The 22924-nt window shown below is 39.0% G+C and overlaps 1 protein-coding gene across 3 annotated transcripts in view; it reads left to right on the top strand.

Annotated features, from left to right (window-relative positions):
* LOC122817246 (E3 ubiquitin/ISG15 ligase TRIM25-like) overlaps nucleotides 1–22924 on the top strand; it is a 1463860-nt gene that overhangs the window by 1326615 nt on the left and 114321 nt on the right. For all 3 annotated transcript variants that reach the window (XM_044090466.1, XM_044090465.1, XM_044090464.1), the window contains one exon: nucleotides 9207–9335. In XM_044090466.1, the coding sequence (XP_043946401.1) occupies nucleotides 9207–9335 (129 nt within the window). The remainder of the gene's footprint in view (nucleotides 1–9206; nucleotides 9336–22924) is intronic.

The following is a 22924-nucleotide window of genomic DNA, read 5'->3' as shown; positions in this document are numbered from 1 at the left end:
ACCTGGTCCTGGCTTTACCTTTTTCCTCTCCACTAAGCCTTTCAACGATGTTTCCTTCTTGTAAACCACAAGTGTTTTTTCCCCTAATCTTTTGAGAATTTTGTCATCCGTAATAAACATAGTCCAAAATTTATCGACAATGTTCTTGATGTCAAAAAAATCTATAGTCAAAGGGAGAACCAATGCCCTACTGAACCTGTCTGTCCTGACCATGTCCAAGGATCTTGTCATACCAATGTGATTTGCTAATAGTGTAATGGAAGTACCAGCATCTCTCTTAAGTTTGATTTCGTCAGCAGTATCATTGACAAAATTATAAGGGTAACCTCTTTTTCGTAACCTCCCCATTAAGACATCACATTCTCTAAGAAAATCGTCCTGTTCAGAGATCATTCAGGCCATCCTCACATAGTGACCCTTGACTAGTGACCTCTTCTGGTGCAGAGGGTACTAACTCTCAAAATGTAATAGAGAGTTTGAATAAGTGGGTTTCCTGTAAAGATGCGAAGTGAACTTACCCTTGGAATGGTCTTTTTTGATGGTTAAGGTGTTATAGTCCTTTGTCATGGTAAACTTCAAAAATTTTGTTGTTTCATTAATATAAGTGAAAAATTTATTCAGGTCATTTTCACTCTCACGCCAAAATAGGACCATGTCGTCCAGGTACTGTCCATGTAGTACCCACATATCCTTAAACTCAGAATCCACTATGAAGAGGTCTTCTCACTGGGCCAGCACAATGTTGGCAAAAAACGGTGCACAGCATGCACCCATTGCCACCCCTTGCACTTGTTTGAATAAATGTCCATCAAAAGTGATGAAATTGTTGTCCAGGACCATCTTCGTTCAAGACCTAATAGTTACTATACTGTCATGGTTCAATGAGTTGTTCTTACATAAATAGTCCTAGAACCATTCCAGTCCAATGTCATGGGGTAGTATGGAAAAGAGGTCACAAATGTCAATGGTTACCAGTATCAAATGCTCGTGATATATTTCAGGCTTTATTTTTGAAAGAAAATCCCAGGAATCCTTTATGATCAGGTCCCTGTTATCCAAAATGTGTTTTACTGTATTGTCAACGTACTTAGCCAGACAAAATGTTTTTGATGCTTTTGCATAGACTATTGGTCACTTTTGTGAATTTTTGGGATTCCATAAATTGTTGTAATCCTTGGGTGTTTGGAAAGTTTCCAAAGTGATTTTCCCATTCATTAAAAGTTGTTCAATATTCAAATCAATATGTTCAGGACCATCTCCGTTCAAGACCTAATAGTTAATATACTGTCATGGTTCAATGAGTTGTTCTTACATGAATAGTCCTAGAACCATTCCAGTCCAATGTCATGGGGTAGTATGGAAAAGAGGCCTTAAACTAAATGCCAAAAAATGTATAGTCATCCCCTTTGTGAAAAACAAAGTACCCACAAATTATCACATAGACAGCAACCCACTGAGTATGGAAGAAGTAATCAGAGACCTAGGGACCCAAGTCGACAGCGACCTCTCATTTGACACCCACGTTGCCAAAGTGGTTAGAAAAACATTCTACCTTGCACACCTCATCATGAAGGGATTCACATCCAGATCCAAGGATGTCATTGTACCCCTATACTCCTCCCTTATCAGACCCATGATTGAGTGCAATGCCCCATTTGGTATGTACCTCACCCGGCACTTGCAACAGCTGGAGAGACCACAAAAGTACCTCACCAAGAGGATCAAGGGTCTCCAACATATGTCTTATTCTGCCAGACTAAAGAAACTTCAGCTCTATTCAGTAGCATACCGCCTGCTCAGAGATGATCTCTGCCTGACGTACAAGGCCATGTCCACTCAGGATCTGATGGACATGCTCCACCTCAAAAAATCCAAATCCATCAGGACCATGAGAGCTAAAGACTTAAACCTCGGCACAAGTATGAATAGGACATGCTGGAGGGATAGATTCATAACCCAGAGGCTTCCCATGCTTTGGAACAAGATCCCAGTTCATATTAGGCAGAGCCCCTCACTGACTCTCTTCAAGAGAAATCTTGATGAGTGGATGGGAGATCGTAAGTTTACCCCAGGGGTCACATCTGTGTCACTGCTAGACAGGGGCACAGTAAACTAATTCTATTATATAAGGGGACCTTCACTGTGTCACTACTAGACAGAGGCACAGTATTCTAAATTTATTCTGTACATTTTTGTACCATTTCATGGGGTGGCAAAAGCCACATCAATATGGCTAGGCTTACAAATGCCCCAGGGCAGATAGCCTAGTACTAAACTATGAAACTATATATATATATGTGTGTGTGTGTGTGTGTGTGTGTGTGTATAGTATGGGTGTGGAAGTAGACTTTTATGATGGACATGTTCTGAATTGGGCAGTTTTGTCATTATTGGTTCATGCATTTATTTTCATTAAAGTCTGAAGAAGCATTCTGTGCAATGCAAAAGCGCTTACTGTTTATCTTATTTCTACAATTAAAGAATTTTGTTTGCTATCCTAGCCAGTGGTGTGCCTTTGGGTTTATGTTTGACTTTTACCTCTTGTACTGCAGAGGCACTTTACCCCAAAGACTGAGTTTTTGCTGTGACATTTTGTTTCATTGCCTACTGGAAAAATGTTCAAACATAAAATTTAAAATGCACTCTGTCTAACAAGTGTGCTATATTATACAGTGAATATAATTTAATAGTCAGGAAGGTGTATCAAAGAACACATGTATGTTTCTTGTTTTGTGAGCAAGGGGCCAATGATTTGAAAACAGCCCAAAGGTAATCTTTGTCCACCACTGGCCAGATGCATTTTCTTTGGATGTGGTGTGGGTTTCAATGAATTTGAGTTTCAAGGGCAGAGAAGTTTTAATGTCAAGTCTATTGTCATTGTGAGACAGGATTGCCTTGTTTAGCAGCTTTGTTGTATAGCATATGTCTCTTAGTGTTTGTGCATTGCACTATAAAATGTAAAAATAAAATCCACATAATCATTCTAGAAGTAAAGCAGTATGTACAGATTAGTGTTTATTTTATTTATTTATTTATATTTGTTGACCGGGAGTGTCCGACTGGACGTAGGTCCATTTTCAGTGGAGGCCCGGGGAGAAAATCTCCACAGTTAAAATAAACAGACAGTAGTTACATTGGATTACATAGCGATTAACAATTTACATAGTAATTACTTACAACATATTTACAGATGAAGAACATAGTACATCAGTAGACAACTAGAATCTTTATCTGTGAAGTACATAACAGACAGTAACAAATGTTACAAGAAAAAGTTCCAGCTGTATTAATAAGTACTGGCTTATGAGCATCTGAGCTTGCTATAATCAAGGTTGGTTGTTAGTGGAGTGGAAAGAAAAGTAGTGTTTGGATGGGGTGGGTGATATTAGAGTGGGAGTTGCAAGGGCATAGCCAGCATGTTTTTAGGTGCGCTTTTAGTAAAGTTTTGAAGTGGGTGCATGATAGAATGGAGGTAATTGTGGGAGGGAGGGAGTTCCATAATTTGGCTATGGTGCAAGAGAATAGTGCTTCACCAGCCAAGTTATTGGCTTTAGTGATCTGCAAGTGATTTTTGTTGCTGGATCTTAGTGGTCTGGTGGTGCGATAGGGTTGGAGTAGATTCTGGAGGGATGGGGCATTTAGTGGATGGTTTACTAGTTTGTGGGCGAGTGAGAGTTGATACCATTGAAGGAGGTGAGGGAGTTCAAGCCAGCCCAGTTCAGCAAGTGAGAGACAGTGGTGACTACGGTAGGATGCCCCTGTGGCGAATTTGGCGATTTTGTTGTAGCAGGTCTCTAGCTTGTTTAGATCGCATTGCTTTAGGTTGGTATATATTGGAGCGGCATAAAGTAGGGTGGAGATAAGGTGGGAATTTGCTATTGAAATCTTTGCTGCTTTGGTGAGAAGTTGCTTATTTCTGTATAGTGCTCCTAGTTTTTGTGGACTTTTTTATGGTCATGGATATGTGAATGTCAAATTTTAGTTTATTGTCTATTTCCACTCCTAGCAATTTGGTGTGTTCAGTTGGGTATATAGTGGTGTTGTCTTTTGCTGTGATGTTAAAGTGAGAGAGTTTTGAGTATGTTTGGTGGGTTGGAAGATGAGTAGTTTAGTTTTGTTTGGGTTGAGTATTAATTGGGCATCGGATAACCAAGTTTCAACAGAGGAAAAGGCTTCCTGTGTGACTTTTTGCAGTTTGGGTAGGGACTGGTCTGAGCAGATGATGGTTGAGTCATCTGCTTAGTGTATGAGTGTGCCATGTTTGGTGGCAGAGGCTAGATTATTGGTGAAAACAGAGAAGAGTAGGGGTCCAAGGATGGATCCTTGGGGAACCCCTATGGGGACAGGTAGTTGGGGAAATATGTCATTCTGCCATACAACGGATTGTTGGCAGTCAGGCAGGTAACTCTGAAACCTGTTTGTGACTGATTGTGAGAAGGGTAGGTTATTGAGGTTAGAGATAAGTTGTTTGTGTGGGACCATGTCAAATGCTTTAGATAGGTCTAGGAAAGTAGCAGAGGAGAGATAGCCATTGTTTTTATGCTGAAGGATAGTGTTAGTAAAGGAGAGTAAGGCAGTGGTGGTGCTATGGTTTGGTCAGAAACCATGCTGGGTATTGGAAAGGAGGTGGTTAGTAAGGAGGTAGTCTGAGACCTGAGAGTGTATGCATCTCTCTAGTGTTTTGGAGAGTGGAGAGAGAATAGCTATAGGGCGGTACTTGGTTAGTTCTGTGGAGGGTCCGCCTTTGTGGAGGGGAATTATATATGATACTTTCCACAGTGTGGGAACGTAACTTTCTGACAGAGATCGGTTAATCAAGATGGATACTGGGTAGGCCAGAGCATCAACTGCGATTTGTAGGTATTCACTTGGGAGGTTGTCTGCTGCTAATCTGGTGGGCTTAAGTTTAGTTAAGAGTTTTTTATGTTGGAGGTAGGTACAGGAGAAAAAGAGAAGGCAGTGGGGAGATTACTAGTTGAAGGTGTGGGTTGGAGGGGAGGGGGGTTGTGTTGTTTAGCTAGTGATAGTATGGTTTGTGTGAAGTGTGTGTTGAATGAGGTAGCAATATTTTCTGAGGAGTGAGGGATGTTAGGAGGAGGGGTACTGACTTTACCTGGGTGGAGGATGGAGTTTATGGAGGACCAGAATTGTTTGGGGCTGTGTTGGGAGGAGTCTAGGGCAGACTGGTAGCATTGGAATTTGTCCTGTTTTATTAGCTTTTTGACTCTATTGCGTAGTTCTAGGAATTTCTGTCTAGTTGAGGGGGTTTTGGTTTTGCGCCAGTGTGCCCAGGCTTTATCCCTGTTTTTCATTTCTGACTTAGTGGTTTTCTGTAGCCATGGGGAGGGTTGTGCTTTGATTCTGGAAAGTCTTATGGGGGCATGGTAATTAAGGATGCTCGGGAAGGTAGTATTAAAAAATTCAACTGCGTCATCAAGACTGAGGTACTTTAGAGGATGTCAGTTACATTCTTTGAGGGATGAGATGAATGTAAGTGGGTTAAAGTTTAGTTTTTTATGTATTTGATGGTAGATGACAGGTTTAGCTTGGTATAGGTATTTTTTGAGTAGGAATGTTGTGGAGTGATCACTGAGGCTATCTGATAAGCAGCCTGTTATATATGACTGGGGGCTCTTACTGACTAGTATCCAGTCCAGGGTAGTGTGCTTGCTGGAGTTTTTATTTATCCTGGTTGGCGACTGGACTAGTTGGGTGAAGCCATGAAGGTTTACATGATGGGTTGGATGGTTGCCAGAACAGGATTGCCAGTCAATATTGAAATCACCTAAAATGATACTTTCTTGGGGGAGATGGTGGGTAGACCAGCTGAGGAGGTTTTCTAGTGGAGGGATGTTATGGCCAGGTGGGAAGTGGCATCCAATTATGTTGATGGTTTTGTTTTGGTTTATTTTGAGGTTGGTATATATTATTTCTTCATTGCCTATTTGTGGGGCTGATGATTTTAAGATCTGGATGTTTAGATGCTGTTTAAATATTATAGCTACACTGCCTCCTTTCTTGTTTAGCCGGCCTACTTAGTATGCCGTAACTGGTAGGGAGTATTTGCTCACTGGTAATGTGAGGTTTTAGCCAGGTTTCTGTCAGGATGACTATATCTGGGGAGGACAAGTCCATGGTGGCATGGAGTTCATGGACTTTGTTGGATATACTTCTAATATTTAGGCTTAGTAGAAGGAAGTCACTTGGCTTTCTATTGGCTGTGATACGGGTGAAGTAGTTGTTTCTATTCTGATTATGAGGATTGGGGTTGGAGATGGTAGGGCCAGGGTTAGGGTGGTTGTCTCCACTCAGGGCTAGTTTTGATATGCATGAGGTTATTAGTTTTCTCAGTTTTTGAATGTGTTTGTTTATTAGGGAAACTTTATGACTGTGCTCTGTGGGTAATAGGTATGGTGGGAGGGTTACTATGTTAAGTTGTAGGGATGCTTTATGTTTGAGTAATATAGTTGGTAGAATATGTGGGTGGTGCATAGGGATGGTTCTTGAGTTGGTGGGAGGGGAGCTGAGTGAGGGTGAGACGTGAGTGGTGGTGTGAGTAGTAGTACAGTGGTAGTGGTTGAGTGGGGGAATGATGGAGCTTTGGTAGGATGTAAGATATGCAAGGAGAGTGCATGCAGTGAGCATAGGTAAGGTATGCTTGTACATGTTAGTTGAGGAGGTGTGATAGTAGTGGGAAGATGGAGGAGGTAGTGTTGGGTTAGCACTGTGGTTGGCTATTGGAAAGATGGGAGGGGTTTGTGAGTGTAATAAAGGTAGGACCACCGGGGGCAGGGGGGAATAGGGGGCAGGGTGGGGAGCGAAGCGGGTAGAGACCCTGTTAGTAGCTCTTATGAGGAGGCTGGAAACAATCAGGTAACAGAGTAAACTGATAAATGAACATATGATAGTGACAAAGGGTGGTTGTAATTTTAAAAGTGGTGCCTGCCACAGGTAATATTTATTAACTTTGAGACTGGCTTAAGGTAATAAACAGGGAAGGGGGAGGGGGAGAACAAGGGTGTGAGCAGGCAGTTCTTATGTACTGCTGCTAATGAGCCAGAGCAAAGACAAGTTTGTGTTTAAGAAATAATCAGAATTGACCAAGGACTGCTCTGAAACTGTAAGTCATTTCTTAACCATTTCTCAGGTGGAAAATAGGATAACCTTGTATCAGTAGGATACTGTGGTCTCAGTTTAATTTAATTTAATTAAATTGTGTGTGTGTGGGGGGCTGCTTACAAGCCAAAGCAGAGTACTCTCCAGGGGAAAATGCATATTGGCTCAAACAGGTAGACACATACTCAAAGTTAACTTTAGCTGTTTGCAGACAGTTCAGACCCGGACTGCGCTTTTCTTATAAGAATGATAAAGGTGGTACCCCAGTTGAATACTTAAGAGTGGTGTTAGGTTGGAGAGATACTGAGCTCCTCATGGGGCCTGTAGCAGAGTGGATTGATAAGTCATAATAATTATTTTAGTATGAGGATAAGTCAATGTCACCTACACATCCAGTCAAGGCAATTTTGAATTATGAATCCGTAAAAGTTTTAATATTCACAATGATGACAACTGTTCTGTTGAGTCCTAGAAGCTGCTTTGGTCACTTTAATCATCAAGGCAGTATGTCAAGAATTTTTGGTCTGTTTCTCATAAAATGTGTGCCCTTCTGAAAAACTATTGAGGGTTGAAATCATAACTTTTGGCAGACTTTTGAGTTTGTCTTCCTATCCTTGCTAATGTAAAACCTGTTCTGTAAACTTACTAAGTTTATAAGAGCAATATTTAAAATGTGTTCTTGATTTAGCTGAAAATGGGCTCTGTCCCAGTCAAACTTTCCCAGTAAACAAATGTTTAAAATAAAAATAAAAATGTAAGTAAGTGAAGTAGAAATGGACATCAGTAATAACTGTGTTAAGTATTTGTCTCTGTCTCTTTCTTCCATCTGCTGCATGTTTCCTAAACACTCACAGCCACAGAAGTAGTAAAACAGTTCACCACTGTCAGCTGCAGGCTAAAAGCAATGCCAATGACTGAGTTTTGTGAGGGTACTAATGTAATATTGGCATACTTTCTAATTTAATATTTTCACACATCAGAGCTTCATTTATGGATTACATCAAGTTAGGTCAGTGGTGTAGGGGTATAATCCAATCACAGGTGATGTCATTTCCAGCAGGAGCAGTGGAAATGGCCTAATACTGGGGTTAGGAGTGATGTGCTGACAATGGCTCACCTATCCTGGAGAGAAAGGGGTGAGGTTCAGTTGCTGCAGTGCTGAAAGTACAGAAAATGGGTGTACAGATTGTAGCAGTGGTTCGGGATGCGTGCTTCACTCTATCAAGTTGGCAATGGTAAAGGCTTCAGAAGCATCTATGCATTGAAGGAGGTACTGCATGCCCTCCTTTGTGATACTGCACTGGCAGCTGCCAAGGAGATAGGCTAGGGGTAATCATAAATGCCCTTAGGCTGTATATTATGGCTGGTACAGCTCCAGGGAACAAGGCTATTGGGTAGTTCTCCAACCTAAGGACAGTTAAGCTCCATCCTAAAATGCGATTAAAACAAGACTCACTGGAAGGATAGCTTCCTATCTCAATGTATTCCCAGCCTATGGAGTAAATTCTCACTACAGATCAAACAAAGTACTACTTTGCTTTTAAAACCTATCTTTGTTTGAATGGGTAGACATAAATTTACACTATGGATAACATGTACATTCCTGCATGATTTGGGAGGTGGGCAGTTGTAAGACTTTTAAGTGCATCTTCTTAAAGTTGTAGGTATGACTAAGCCTCATATGGTCCGTGTGCTTACTTGTCTAGTATTGTTTCTATAAACACCCTCAGTCTGGGTGAAGAAAATCCACCCAGACCACTGGGACAAGGTTGTATCTTGTCCTGAAAGCAGGAAAGAGTGAGAAGAGCCAAACCACCTTCATCCCTGCCTAGATGGCAGTCCCCCCTGAGTAGCTCTCATCCCAGCAAGTGGATGGTTTGCACTGTTGGGAGAGAAACAGTGATAAAGACTTACTGGATAGGGATTGACAAATGTAGATTTCATCAAAAGACATTAAGGAGTGAAACCAATAAAAGCTAATTATATTGTATAGGCTAGAATTTTTGTCTTGACAACTATCAATATCCCTAATTGCAGATTGCCATTTGTTTTGTTTGCTAATTATTATAAACATATTTAATTTCTTCCAGATTCATCTAATCCTCCTACTTTTGGGATGTTTGTGCCACCTTGTCCCAAGGAAAAAGAAGCTGCTCAACCGACAGTCTCCCCTTCATTTAAGAACATGGAGACTGTGACAAGGCAAGAACTCCTACTGTGTAAGTATTATTTTATGGAATTATACAAAATGGATCCATTATGGATAAAGAGAGAGATGTAATGTTATTCTTGAAGGCTTTAACAACCTTCACTTTTCCAGAGTTCCAAAACTGCTGAATGGTTTTGGCTGTTTTTGCTTCCTTTATTGGCTTGTACCTCCAACAGAGTTTGATATTTTTCATGAAACTTTCAAAGAATGTTACTTCCATGATTAAGGTGTTTAAAGGCTGGGCTTCTACTGTCAAGACATAAAAGTAGCTGCATCTTGAATTTTAATAAAAATCATTTTTACATAATTTTATTGCATATATATCGTTATATATTATTTATATGAGAACAAACAAGCAGTTTTTGATCACAAACTACATCATCATTTTAAGCTTGCACTAATAACAGTTTTCAATATTTATGTTTTTATAACTTTTATTTACAGTGCTCTGAAATTAATTAAAAGCTGTACTTTTACTTTCAGCTGTTTTGTAAATGTAATTTTTCAACTTCGAAAAGCCATTCTTGCCTGAATATGTTGCAGTATTTAATGTCTACTTCGGCATATTCTTGTGAAAATTTCAAAATATGGTACCTGCATAGTTTGCCTTATATCACATACTACGTAACCTAATGCAGTTAATAAAAGCAGAAGTAGGCGGCTTAATTTTAAACATGAGCATGCCTGATAAAACAGTTTTGTGTATTTTTAAAATGACAGACATATCACTTTTTTTAAGAAAACAGTATTATTTTTTATTCTTATTTCATAAGCGCACATTAACTAAATGATGTAGATATATACTGATTCTGAAAAATGTGAAACCTGTATGCATTTTGGGAACTGAATGGCCAAAAAAAAAAAATAGATCACCCACATGGCAATATAGGATCATAGCTCTGTAACCATATACAATATTTATCAAATATTTCAGAGTAATGTGTTGTGCAGTAAAGCTAAAGTATATAATTAGCTGCTTATTCCAGGTGTAAAAATGGATCTACTTTGAAACATCAAATTACCAAAATACCGAATTGCAATGATCGAGACTACAAAGTCGAATTTTCAGAACACTGAAAGTTGAAATTATCAAGTTTCACTTACTTTAATACTGATATCAGTACATGTTAACTCTAGGCTACTGTCCCTGTAAAGAATTGTACTATGTACCTAACCCAAATGGCAGATGTTACGTTCAACACTCCAGGATCTATAGAAACCTTGTATAGAATTACGTTATCTCAAAAAAGTAAGGAAGTGTTTGTAATTGAAGGCTACATCTATCATTCTAAAGAAGTGTAAAATTAAAGAAATACTGGTGCTATAAGAATAAATCCAGCAAAAAATGTAAAGGAACAACTATTACTACATCTCTACCGAGTAGTGAAGAACTGTGCAAGTCAGTTCCCCATAACCATCCTGGAAATCCTGTAGAAGTGGAAAGATATGCCTTATGTACTGAATTAAAACAATCTAATTTATCTAGAGGTACTCCTTGTTTACTAGTGGATGTCATCATGAGTTCAATATCATTAGATTATGTACCAAGTCTTCCTAACCAAAAAGCATTGCTGTAGCTAGTAGGAAGAGTTAGTAGAAAAATCGCTAAAATGGACAGGTTTCCTAAGTTTACTTTAGAAAATGCTGAATTGAGTAAATTTCCTTTAAAGAACAGTACATTCATTGAAAAAAAAGATTACTTATGGTACATCTGATAACACAGTGTTAGTGTTTACCACTTTAAACAATTTATATGATTTAAGCAACTACATTGTTGTTTTCAAAGAATCATCTTTACATTTAGTTGGGTAGACTGCAGTGGTGGAGGGTCAAAAACGTAATGTCTCCATTTTGATTTTCGATCTCCTGAGTTTTGATGTTAAAACATTTCAGAAACCTAGAACCCCTTGATCATCTGCAATTCACTGTTTTGGTAATTTCACGTTTCAAAGTAGATCCATAAAAACACATGTACAACTTTATCTTCACATATTTTCTTTAATACATTTGAGTCTAAATTGGAGGGAGAGTTGTAATAATTCCACAGAAATGTGTATATTTTTTGCTTGTGATTTGATGTAAACTCAGTGGAGATATAATTTGGATAGGTGCTGCATGGCCCAGCCTGAGGAAAAAGTAATTTAACTGCCAAAGGGAAACCAAGTGTAATGGAAACTATTGCAGTGTGACAATAAGGGACCAGGAGCACCTGCTGCCTATATATAAAAGGCCATATCTCATTTCCATTCATGACATCAACAGTCTTTTGGCCATTAACAACTAATGATTTTATTATATGGGAATTAATACATTAATGTGTAAAGTCTTGATTGACTTAGGATTTTTTAGGAAGTTGTGGACAATCTCAGCATTGTGCAAGTCCCCCTCCCCCTTGAACTAATGATGGTCAATTTTAAGGCAATTCATGCTTAGAGCAGCTATTCAGAATGAATTAAAAAAATATATATATAGATATATATTTATATATATATATATATTTATTTATATATTTAATATATATATATATATATATATATATATATATATATTTATATATATATATATATATATATATATATATATATATATATATATATATATATATATAAATAAATGAGTGTGTGTTGACTAGTGATGTGCTCATATGTGGATACCCTGACTATTTCTTAGAAAGGTTTGAAAGGGTAAGCTAGAAAAGCTGAAAAATAAAGAGACATAACATAAGGGACTTAGAAAGAAGACATCAAGGATTCATATTAAAAACACTAGTGTTTACTTATCCAAACACCTAAACACAGACACATCTTCATTGAACCACGAAAACATCGATTGCCCTGAAGCGCAAAATCCGAAACATCAAATCGTCATGGTTGGCCCTTCTGCAGTATAGCTCTGTAAGGTAAGTGTGCGATAGTTACGGACCTTAGGGTTAGGGTGCGGGTTAAGGTAAGTCCATAGATGGTAATGTATGTTAGATTTAGTGTAGGGTTAGAAGTAAGGTTTTATTAAATGTATGTGTGTGGATTATTTAGTTTGTTTGGGTATAGCTTTTTAAGGTAAGTGTGCGATAGTTACAGACCTTAGGGTTAGGGTGCGGGTTAAGTTAAGTGCATACATGGTGGTATATGCAAGTTTTAGTGTAGGGTTAGAAGTAGGGTTTAGTTTAGGGTTAGAAGTAGGGTTTTGGTTAGTGTATGTATGTGGTTTATTTAGTTTGTTTGTGTAGGTAGTATGTAGTAGGCAGTGGGATGGGCCAAGTATGACATTTCGAGTTTCTGAATTTCGCAGTTTAGGGCGTTCAGTATATTTGTGGTTCACGGAATATGTGTCGCCATTTAGGTGTTCGGGTAAGTAAACGTTTGTGTTTTTAATATGAACTCAACAGCAAGAGGGTTATGCTTTATGAAGTGGAAAAGGAGGAGTTCTATATTTTTGTTGGGGACTAGAGCCCACTATTTTTCATATTTTTAATATGAGAAGGAAGTAGGGAAAAGGGTGCAGGAGAGAGGATTAGGGACAGAGGGAGTAGAAGAGGAGTTTCAGGAATGCCTACCCCATTCCAGAGAACCTCAGATGTTTCCACTGCCTGAGTGTTGTGCAGTGGATGACCGCAATTATGTGGGAGCAGAGGCCTCCAGTGGTTCAGTGTTTGGAGCAGACAGGCGTAGTGAGCCTTGCACCCACTGAAGAAAGTCCTGCATGGGCCAACGGTACCTCACCACTGCCCACTCCACCACATCCCTGTCAGTTCTCTAAGCTCGCAGCATTAATGGCTTTCAAAGCTGCTGTATGCCAGGGTACCTGAAGTACCAGAGATAATGCCTTGACCCTGTGAGAACATCCCTTGTTGGGAAGAGGGTGATGTGGAACATTTTCTGACCTAGAAGGAAAATGATTAGGTTGCTTCTGGGATCTCTGGACCTCTGGGAAAGGAAACATAAATGAGAGAGAAAGGGAAAAAAAGAAATGGAAAATAATATATAATTAAAATAAAAAAGCATGAAGGGAGGCATAAAGGTCACACAAAATGGAGACAGTAAATTCACTCATAATTAGGTTTTATAATCACTATATGCTTTATTGTCAGTGCTTACTAAGCATCTAATAAGCAAGTTAAGATATGAAGTAGTACTACATTTTATACTGAGAAAATTATTCTGCAATGTGGTACTAATAAGGATTGTGCTGGAAAGGTTATTGGTATTGCAGTACTTCTGCAAGTCTACTTTGATTACTACTTGCATCTGAATGATTTCTTTAAGAAAATGCAAACTACAACTTTCATTTTATTTGCAACACTTTGCTTTGCTTAATCACATGTATTAATTTCTTAAGTATGAATAATGTTTGTATACTCACAAACACCCATGGTGAATCCATCAAACCTTCTCTGGGCTTGTTATGTCTTGTAACTGATTTCCGCTTCTGCTACAGAAAGAACAAAAGGGATTTTTTTTACCTGTCATGTATAGGTTCATAGGTAGGTACTAGGCTATTGGCCCTAGGGCCTATATAAGCCTAGCCAAAAAATGTACCCTGGCTTTCGCCACCCAAGAAAATTGTTTTCCTGTGCCCTTGTCGAGCAGAGCCACAGAAGTGATCCCTGGGGTGAATTTCCCCATTTCCCATCCAATCATCAAGATTTTTCTTTAAGAGTGCTAATGAGGAGCTCTGTTTGACATAGATAGGTAGTCTGTTCCAGAGTATGGGAAGTCTCTGGGACAGGAATCTATCCCTCCAGCATGTTCTGTTTATTATGGTGACAAGGTTTAGGTCCCTAGAGCGTGTAGCTCAGAGGGATTGGGATTTCTTTTAGCGGAGCATGTCCAACAGCTCTGGGTTTGACATAGCTTTGTATGTTAGGCAGAGATCGCCCCTGACTAGGCGATATGCAATGGAGTAAAGCTGTAGTTTTTTGAGACGGTCTGCGTAGGGCATCTGTTTCAGGCCAGTAATCCTCTTTGTGAGATATTTCTGTGGTCTTTCCAGTTGTTGTAGATGTCTTGAGAGGTACATACCAAAAGGGACGTTGTACTCTATAATGGGTCTAATGAGTGATGAGTAGAGGGGAACAATAACCTCTTTTTTTCTGGATGAGAATCCTTTTGTGATGAGATGAACCACGTAGAAGGATTTCCTGACCACTGTGGCGATGTGATTATCAAAGGAGAGACTACTGTCCACCTGTGTCCCAAGGTCTCATCACATTTTCGGCATTAAGTAGACTACCAGATATGTGGTAGTTCATGGGTACAGAGTTTTTACCAAAGGGGATGACAATACACTTTTTGGCATTGAACTTCAGGCCATGGCTTTGACACCAGGTATCTGTCTCAGTGAGGCCCTTTTGTAGTTTGTCCAAATCGTTAGGAGTTTCAGTTATGGCTCCTAGTTTGCAGTCATCTGCAGACTTTGTTAGCCAAAGACCTTTTGTGTTAGCCTGCACTTCAGAGAAGTAGACACCAAACAGGAGAGGACCCAGGACTGAACCCTGTGGTACTCCACTTGTCACTGGTCTGAAGTCGGATTTGGAATCCGCTACTTTCACAGTGTGGGTTCTGTGCGTGAGCCAGTTGGCAACCCATCTTGTGACATAGGGATTTATACCTAGTTTAGTGAGCTTGTTTATAATTCCAGAGTGGGGGATGTTGTTGAAAGCCTTGGCGAGATCTAGATAAGCTGTGTGAACCATTTTACCCTCATCTATGGCTTTGGTGACTGCTTCAAAGAAGTCAGTCAGGTTTAGGAGACATGATCTGCCTTTTACAAATCCAAACTGGGTAGGGTCCAGAGTTTGGAGATTACCAATGTCTTTGTTTATGAGTTCCATGATGATACGTTCCATGGCCTTGCAGACCAGGCTCGTCAGGCTAATAGGGCAGTAGTTCCCAGGGTCCGTCGTGGCTCCCCCTTTGTAGAGTGGGATAACCGTCGCGGTCCACCATTCAGTGGGTACAAAGCCTGAGACGAGGCTATGATTGAACATGGTACTTAGGTAGGGTGCCAGTTCATTCTGTAGTTCGTGTAGAATGCATCCTGGGATATTGTCTGGTCCCATGGATGCTGTGTTCTTGGCTTTGGAGAGTGTGATTTTTAACTGTGCAGCCGTGATTATAGGAATTTTGCATTCTTCCAGTATAGAGATGGGCCCTCTAGGGGGTGAGAGGGGGGTAAAGTTAGCACTGAACCTATCTGCTAGGATGTTGGCAATATCAGTTGGTTCTGTATATTTAGTGTCATTGTGCTGTAACTTAGAGCAGATCTGAGTGTTCCCATTGAGATTCTTGACATAGCTATAGAATGCTTTGTGGTTGTCTTTAGAGTCAGTGGCAATTTTGTTTTCGTAACTAGCTTTGGAGGATTTTATGTGGGATCTCAGCTTCTTACTGAGGTTGACCAGGGAGTTCCTCCAGTCATGGGATTTTACTCTTTTTTGCAACAGTTTCTTTCTTCTGTTGTAGAGTTTGTTTATGGTAGAGGACCACCAGATTGGCTTCCTTTTTTTGGACGATAACATCTTGGTTCTATTAGGGATAGCATGATCCATGCACTCGTGTAAGTGCTTATAAAGTGCATTTGTGTAGGATTCAGCAGTCATACCTCTATTGTCCGTCTGCATGGGTGTCATGAAGTGTAAGCATACCTGTGTAAATTGATCATTTTAATAAGATATTATACAGTTAGTAGACAGGAAAAAGGCCTTCGTACTGACATGCAAATCGCTAACAGTGGTGAGTGATTTTTTTGTATTCAGTGACAGTTATTTCTTCACATTACTACTCCTTCTTAACTTTGTTTATTGCAGGTAAAAACTGCCGGATGCCATGACTTCCTCTTCTTTGATACATTTGTACTAGCTTTAGATTATCTAGTTCAGGATGGGCTACACCTTACAACATTTTCACTGCTTCATATTTTACCCACTTATTCTAACTGTGGGCTGTGAAATATGCCTTGGATATATTATTAATATGAACACTTTAGGCTGGAGTAAGGTGTATGCAAGTTATTCATCTGCTATTTTGCTCCCTCACTCTTCCTAGGGTGTGGTGGCTAACTCTGGTCAGCCATCTTGTATGTGCATGAAGAATTCTGAAAATGACTGTCTTAGAAAAGTAACACAGTAAGAAATGATTTGTGGCCTTTACTGAACACTGCATTTATTAGATGCTTTTTGCATTTCATAGAAATAATCCTTTCAGTATTCAAAGACACACACACACACACACACACACATGTATGTGTAGGTGTGTATGTGTGTGTGTGTGTGTGTGTGTGTGTGTATATATATATATATATATATATATATATATATATATATATATAAATGGGTCCACTTCAAAATACTGACTTTCAAATTACCAAAATACCTAAACTCAAAATGCTGAGACCAAAATCTCTAAAGCTCAAAATACTAAAAACTCAAAACACAGTGCAACAATACAACTGTACTGCAGCAGAACTACATACAGAAACATATTACTCTTCTGCAAGTATAGACAGGGGGGCAAGCCCTCCTGCACCCCCCCACACCCCCTGCTACTCAAATATATCAACTCCAAGGTTGCACTTCACTACACTAAAGTTATACTTGGAGAAGAGTAATATGGTTTGTGTTTTATTTGTTTCAGTATGTACTTGTGCGGGAATATAATAAGTGTTGGTATCCTGTCTGTTTTTAGTGTTTTGAGTTTTCAGTATTTTGAGTTTTAGAGATTTTGGTCTCAGTATTTTGAGTTTAGGTATTTTGACATTCATTATTTTGAAGTGCATCCATATATATATTTTTATATATATATATATATATATATATATATATATATATATATATATATATATACACTTTGTATATATATATTAATTATAGATATAGCACTTGAAAGATTATCGCAACCGTGCCATGAAAATCTGTATGTGAAAAACTAGCAAGCCCAAAATATACATCAAATGTCGAAACTCCCTACTACTCCAGACCCATATATGTGTATATGCATGTACATATATAAATGTGTATGTGTGTTTATATATATATTTATATATATATATATATATATATATATATATATATATATATATATATATATAGATACATACACATAGACACACAAACACATATATATATATATATATATATATATATATATATATATATATATATATATAATATATATATATATATATATATAGATTTATGACTTTTGATCGAAAGCTCAAAAGTCCGAATCCATAATTACCGAACACACTTTAACGAAAGCACTTTAACCAAAAAAGCATTTTTGTTAAAGTATGTTGAAAAAAAAGCATTTACTGCTATGCAGGGGGGGGCAAGCCACCCTGCACCCACCCACCCCCATCGAGGTTGCACTACAGTGGGGAAAAGGGAATTTTCCCTTATCCGCACCGTAGTACCACCGGCACAACAAGCATACTTACAAGCAAGTGCTGCTTTGGTGAACAGCACTTTCAGTTAAGTATGCTCGCCGATTAATGTTTTGGTGGAAAGTGCAAACGGGGATCTGTATGGATCCCATATATATATATATATATATATATATATATATATATATATATATATATATATATACACACACACACACACACACACACACACACACACACACACATAAATATATAGATAAATATAGATATCTATTAGATGTATATCTGTATTTATATATTTATTTATCTGTCTGTCCTTTGTTGACCAGCTTAGTCCCACTAGGCTAGTAGCTTGTTTTCAGGGCATACCTGAGGTGGTATTTGTACTGCTAGTGGAAATTTAGCCAGGGCATTGGGAACTTCCCCTATTCTTCATTGTTGTGATTATCAAATTATTTATTCAACTTTGGTACTGAAGTACCAAAATGTCAGACATGGTAACCATGACATTCGAACATTGGAAGTTCCATTGTCAAAAGTATGCGTTACTATTAATGTTTTTGCAGGGGAGGCAAGCCCCCTTGCACCCCCATGTGTGAGACTGTGCCCCCACACACCCTGCATATTATTTATATACACTCTGAGATTGCACTACAGTGTGGAAAAGGGAAAATTTCCTGACCCATATTATACCGTGATCTCCATTCATAATGTCAACCTCATATCAGTGAAGGAACACTTGGATTCGCTAAAGTAAATTTGAATGCTTTCAGTTCAGCATTATGGAAACTGTGGATATATGCATTCAGCCATCTCAATTTATTGCAGGTGCCAATCCACGTTATGATAGTAAACCAAAAGAAAACATGCAGAGAAAGTAAAAGAAGGCAAAAGTAGAGTAGCAGAAAAAATGAAAAATGAAAATACGTGGTATTTTTTACTAAGTAAAAAAGACAAAGAAATGGACAGGTATGAAGTGTGGGACAAATTTAATAGTTCTTTTTGGTGTAATGGAAAATTTTCTTGGAAAATTTATTTATTTATTTTTTTATTTTACATTTGTTGACCGGGCTAGTCTGGCTGGATACATGTCCATTTTCAGCAGAGGCCCGAGGAGAAAAGCTCCACTAATAAAACTAAGTGACTAACAAATAGCAAGTAAATAACAAGTAAATAACAAGTAAGTAAAGCATGCAGGCAACTAAGGGAAAAATTGATATATAGAATAGTAATGGGAAGGCAATTTAAACAAGAAATAAACAACAGTACAGAGTCATTATAATTTAAATATCTACTATAGATAGACTGCTAAAAAAAAGAAAGAAGGGAGAAAAATAGGAACAGGTAGAGAGTTTGTAAAAATTTAGACATAAAAGCCAGTTAGTAGCAGGGATATAGTGATGAGCACTACTTTTAGGATAGAGATTTGCACACAGGAAGTTTGGAACTGGGTTAGATACAAGGAGAGAAAACAGGTTAGAGATAGTGGTGGGTAACAAAAAAGAGGTAGGTAGGAGTAAATAAGCAGGCTGGTGGGTTGCTAGGTCTACTTCTTGGGGGGAAAGAAGTAGTGAAGTAGGGTAGGTAGAAGAGCAATGTAGGGTGCAGGAGAGAGTGATCGTTTTTTAAGCTCAGTCAGGATTTGAGCAGGGGCATAGCCAGTGAGATTGCAAATGTTTCCTTGTTTGTTTTTTGAAAAGGTGGGATGAGCCTAAAGTGGTTAGTTCTTTGGGGAGTTTATTCCAGTGAGATCCTACAGTATTAGCAAATAAGGAGTCACCTGCTTTGTTGTAGGATTTGAGAGTAGCTACTAGAAGTTTGTTGGCTGAGCGAAGGGAAGTAAGATTTTTGTATGGGGTGATAAGGTTATTTAGTATGGGTGTATTAGAGGGGTAATGGAGAATTTTATAAGTGATGAGTAATTGCTGTAGGAGAATTTGATTCTGTAGTTCTAGCCAGTTAAGATTTTTGAGATTATGACAATGGTGAGTTCGATATGGGGAACCAGTAGCAAACCTGGCAATACTATGGTAGGCTGTGGCTAGTTTCTGGTGGTTAGCTTTTGAAATGTTAATAAATGAGGGGGAGGCATACAGTAGTGTAGATAGGAGATGAGTTTGGGCAAGCGACACTCGGGTAGCTGCAGTAAGAAAGGGCTTAAGTCTATAAAGGGCACCTATCTTTTTATTAACAGCCTTGACGGTTAGATCAATGTGACAGTCAAAACTCAGTTGATTGTCTATAGTAACGCCTAGGAGTTTAGTGGAACAGTCAGGATTGATGATAGTGCCATTGCCAGATGTAATGGAAAATGAGATTGGGGCAGATTTAAGTGTTGGTGTAAAGAGTAGTAATTTGTTTTTTTTGGGATTAAGGAGGAGACAGATATGTTGGAACCATTTTTCTGCCGTAGTAAAGAGTTTCTGGGTGGAAGAGTGGAGTTCTCCTGAAGAAGAAGCAGAACAGATCAGAGTTGAATCATCTGCATACTGAATACAAGTGGATGTTGGGAGTGAGGTAGCCAGGTTATTTATAAATGTAGAGAAGAGGAGGGGACCTAAGATGGATCCTTGAGGAACACCGATAGTGACTGGGAGCTGGGCGGATATATGGCTGTCCCAGAGGACAGCTTGTTTTCTATCATTCAAATATGAGTCAAATCATTGTACTGCTGAAGAGTCGAGTGAAAGTGATGTCAATGTATCTAGGAGTAGTTGATGGTTAACCATATCAAAGGCTTTTGAGAGGTCTAGGAATAGGGCCGAGGAGAAAAGGTTACTGCGATTTCTGTTTATTGTGTCGGTGAAGGAGAGAAGGGCGGTGGAAGTACTATGGTGGGGCCTAAAACCATGTTGCGAGTCTACTATTAGGCTATTTTGCAAGAGATGATTTAGGAGTTGATGGTGAATACAACGTTCCATGATTTTAGATAGAGGAGAAAGTAGGGCTATAGGTCGGTAGTTAGAAAGTTCATTAGAGTTACCTCCTTTATGGAGGGGAATAATATAGGAGACTTTCCAGCAGGATGGGAAAGTAGATTCGGTTATTGTTCTGTTAATTAAGATCGAGATAGGGTAAGCTAGTTCAGATGCTGCTAGTTGTAGGTATTCAGCTGGAAGTTTGTTGGCTGAAGGGGTGCAGGGTTTAAGTTTAGAGAGTAACTTACATATGTGGGCTGTGGAGACTGTGCTAAATTTTAGGGTGGGGGTGTTATTTTGAGAAGAGGTGTTTTGAGGGGAAGGGGGGGAGTCATGGTGTTTGCTAGAGAGGTGACTGTTTCAGAGAAGAAGTTGTTAAAGGTATCGGCTATTATGTTGGCTGGAGTTTGTGTTAAGGTAGCAGGTGTGGGAGTTTTGGTATTCCCTGGATGTAGTAGTTTATTGATTCCTGACCAGAATTTTTTAGGGTTGTAATTTTGGTTTTGTTGATATTGAAGGTAATAGTTTTTTTTATCAAGATGGATGAGTTTTTTTGTAGTATTTCCAAGGTGTTTGAAGTTTAGAAGGTCAGCAGGGTTTTTAGTGGTTCTCCATTTAGTCCAAATTTTATTTCTATCTAGCATAGTTTGTTTGGTTGTTTTGGAAAGCCAAGGGGCAGCTTTGGAGCTTATTCTAATTAATCGAGCTGGGGCATGCTGCTGTAGAATTTGTAGGAAAGTGTTATTGAAATAGGCAACTGCTTCGTCAAGTGGGAGGTGTTGTAGAGTTGACCAGTTGCATGCCTTGAGGTCATTTAGGAAAGAGGACAGGTTAAGTATTTTTTTGTTGCGTACAGTACAGTAAATAGCTTGTTTGAGAGTATTATCTTTTTGTTTAGTGATATAGGTAAGGAGATGGTCGCTAATATTGTCTGGGAGTATTCCAGTCTTATAAGAATGGGGATTATTGTTAATCAATATCCATTCCAGGATTGCTTATTTATTGGTTGTTTTGTCAATTCTAGTTGGGGAGTTAATAGTTTGTTGAAAGTTAAAGAGATTGAGGTGAAAGGTAGGTTTGGGAGAGATGCAGGAGTTCCAATCAATATTAAAGTCACCTAAGATTATAGTTTCTTGAGGGAAGTTGCAGGAGACCCAACTGAGAATATTTTCAAGTGTGTTTAAGTTATTGCCTGGAGGGATGTAGGAACATATTATGTAGATGGCTTTGTTTTTGTTTAGTTGGAGTTTGGTACAGAGTATTTCAGCATTACCTAGAGAGGGAGGTAGGGAGTTCATTAAGGACACCCGTAGTTGGGATTTGTAAAGTAAAGCTACTCCTCCACCCTTTTTGTTAGGACGATCTTGCCTTAAGGTGCTATAGCCAGATGGAGTGATTTTGTTGTCTTTTATACCTGGTTTAAGCCAGGTTTCAGTGAGACAGAGGATATCGAAGGCATAGAAGTCAATTATAGCATGGAGTTGTGTGATTTTATTGTTGATGCTACGAATATTAAGGTGTGCTATAGAGAGGGAGTTATTAGAGAAAGGTGAGCTAGAGAGGTAAGCAGTATGGTTAGAAAGGTCATGGTTGAGAGGATTATTGGGGCCAGGGTTGGGGTGGATATCTCCATGTAATAGTAACAGGGTTTGTGGGATTGAAAATGTCTTTGTGGTTTTGGAGGGTACTAGATAGAACCGTCTTGAGGTTAGCGACCTGATGTGATGTAGTTTGTGGAATAGGGGGGGAAGGTAGGGAGATGATGAGAGGATGTTAGTGTATGTTTGTTTAGCTTGATGACGAATGGAGGTTGTGTGTGTGGCTAAATTAGGAGACTTGCTAAGGGTAAGATGTTCATAGGAAGTAAAAGAATAGTGTATTAGAAGGATATTAAGGAGTAGTAGAAGATAAAGAAGTTTAAGGATTAAAGCCATGTTTTTAGTGGGGCGAGGTTAGGAAGGTTGGAACTAGCAGGAATAAGATGTTAAAGAGTGAGTTAGGGCAATTAGAAAGGGGATATGAGGAGAGGGGTGTGGTAGTAAGATAGGAGTTTAGAGTTAATGAGTGTAGGTGGGGCAGGTGCTGTGATAGGAGCAGAGTGAGGTGGGGGTGTGGTAAAGGAAGTATAAAGGTAGGACCCCTGGGGGTGGGTGGGAATTGGGGGTAGGGAGGGGAGCGGAGTGAGCCCGCAGGGCGAACGGAGTGGGAAGAGCCAGTGGCAGTAAAACAATCAGAGAAAAAGAGAGAAGGACTATTTATGGTGAAGGGTAAGAATAAAACTATAGGGTAGAGTGCAGGGAGG

The sequence above is a fragment of the Protopterus annectens genome, chromosome 12.part0 (assembly GCF_019279795.1).
Source record: "Protopterus annectens isolate FY-2018-M chromosome 12.part0, PAN1.0, whole genome shotgun sequence".
Classification (NCBI taxonomy): domain Eukaryota; kingdom Metazoa; phylum Chordata; order Ceratodontiformes; family Protopteridae; genus Protopterus; species Protopterus annectens.
The sequence above is the reverse complement of the archived record's forward strand: the minus strand, read 5'-3'. Positions and strand labels throughout refer to the sequence as shown.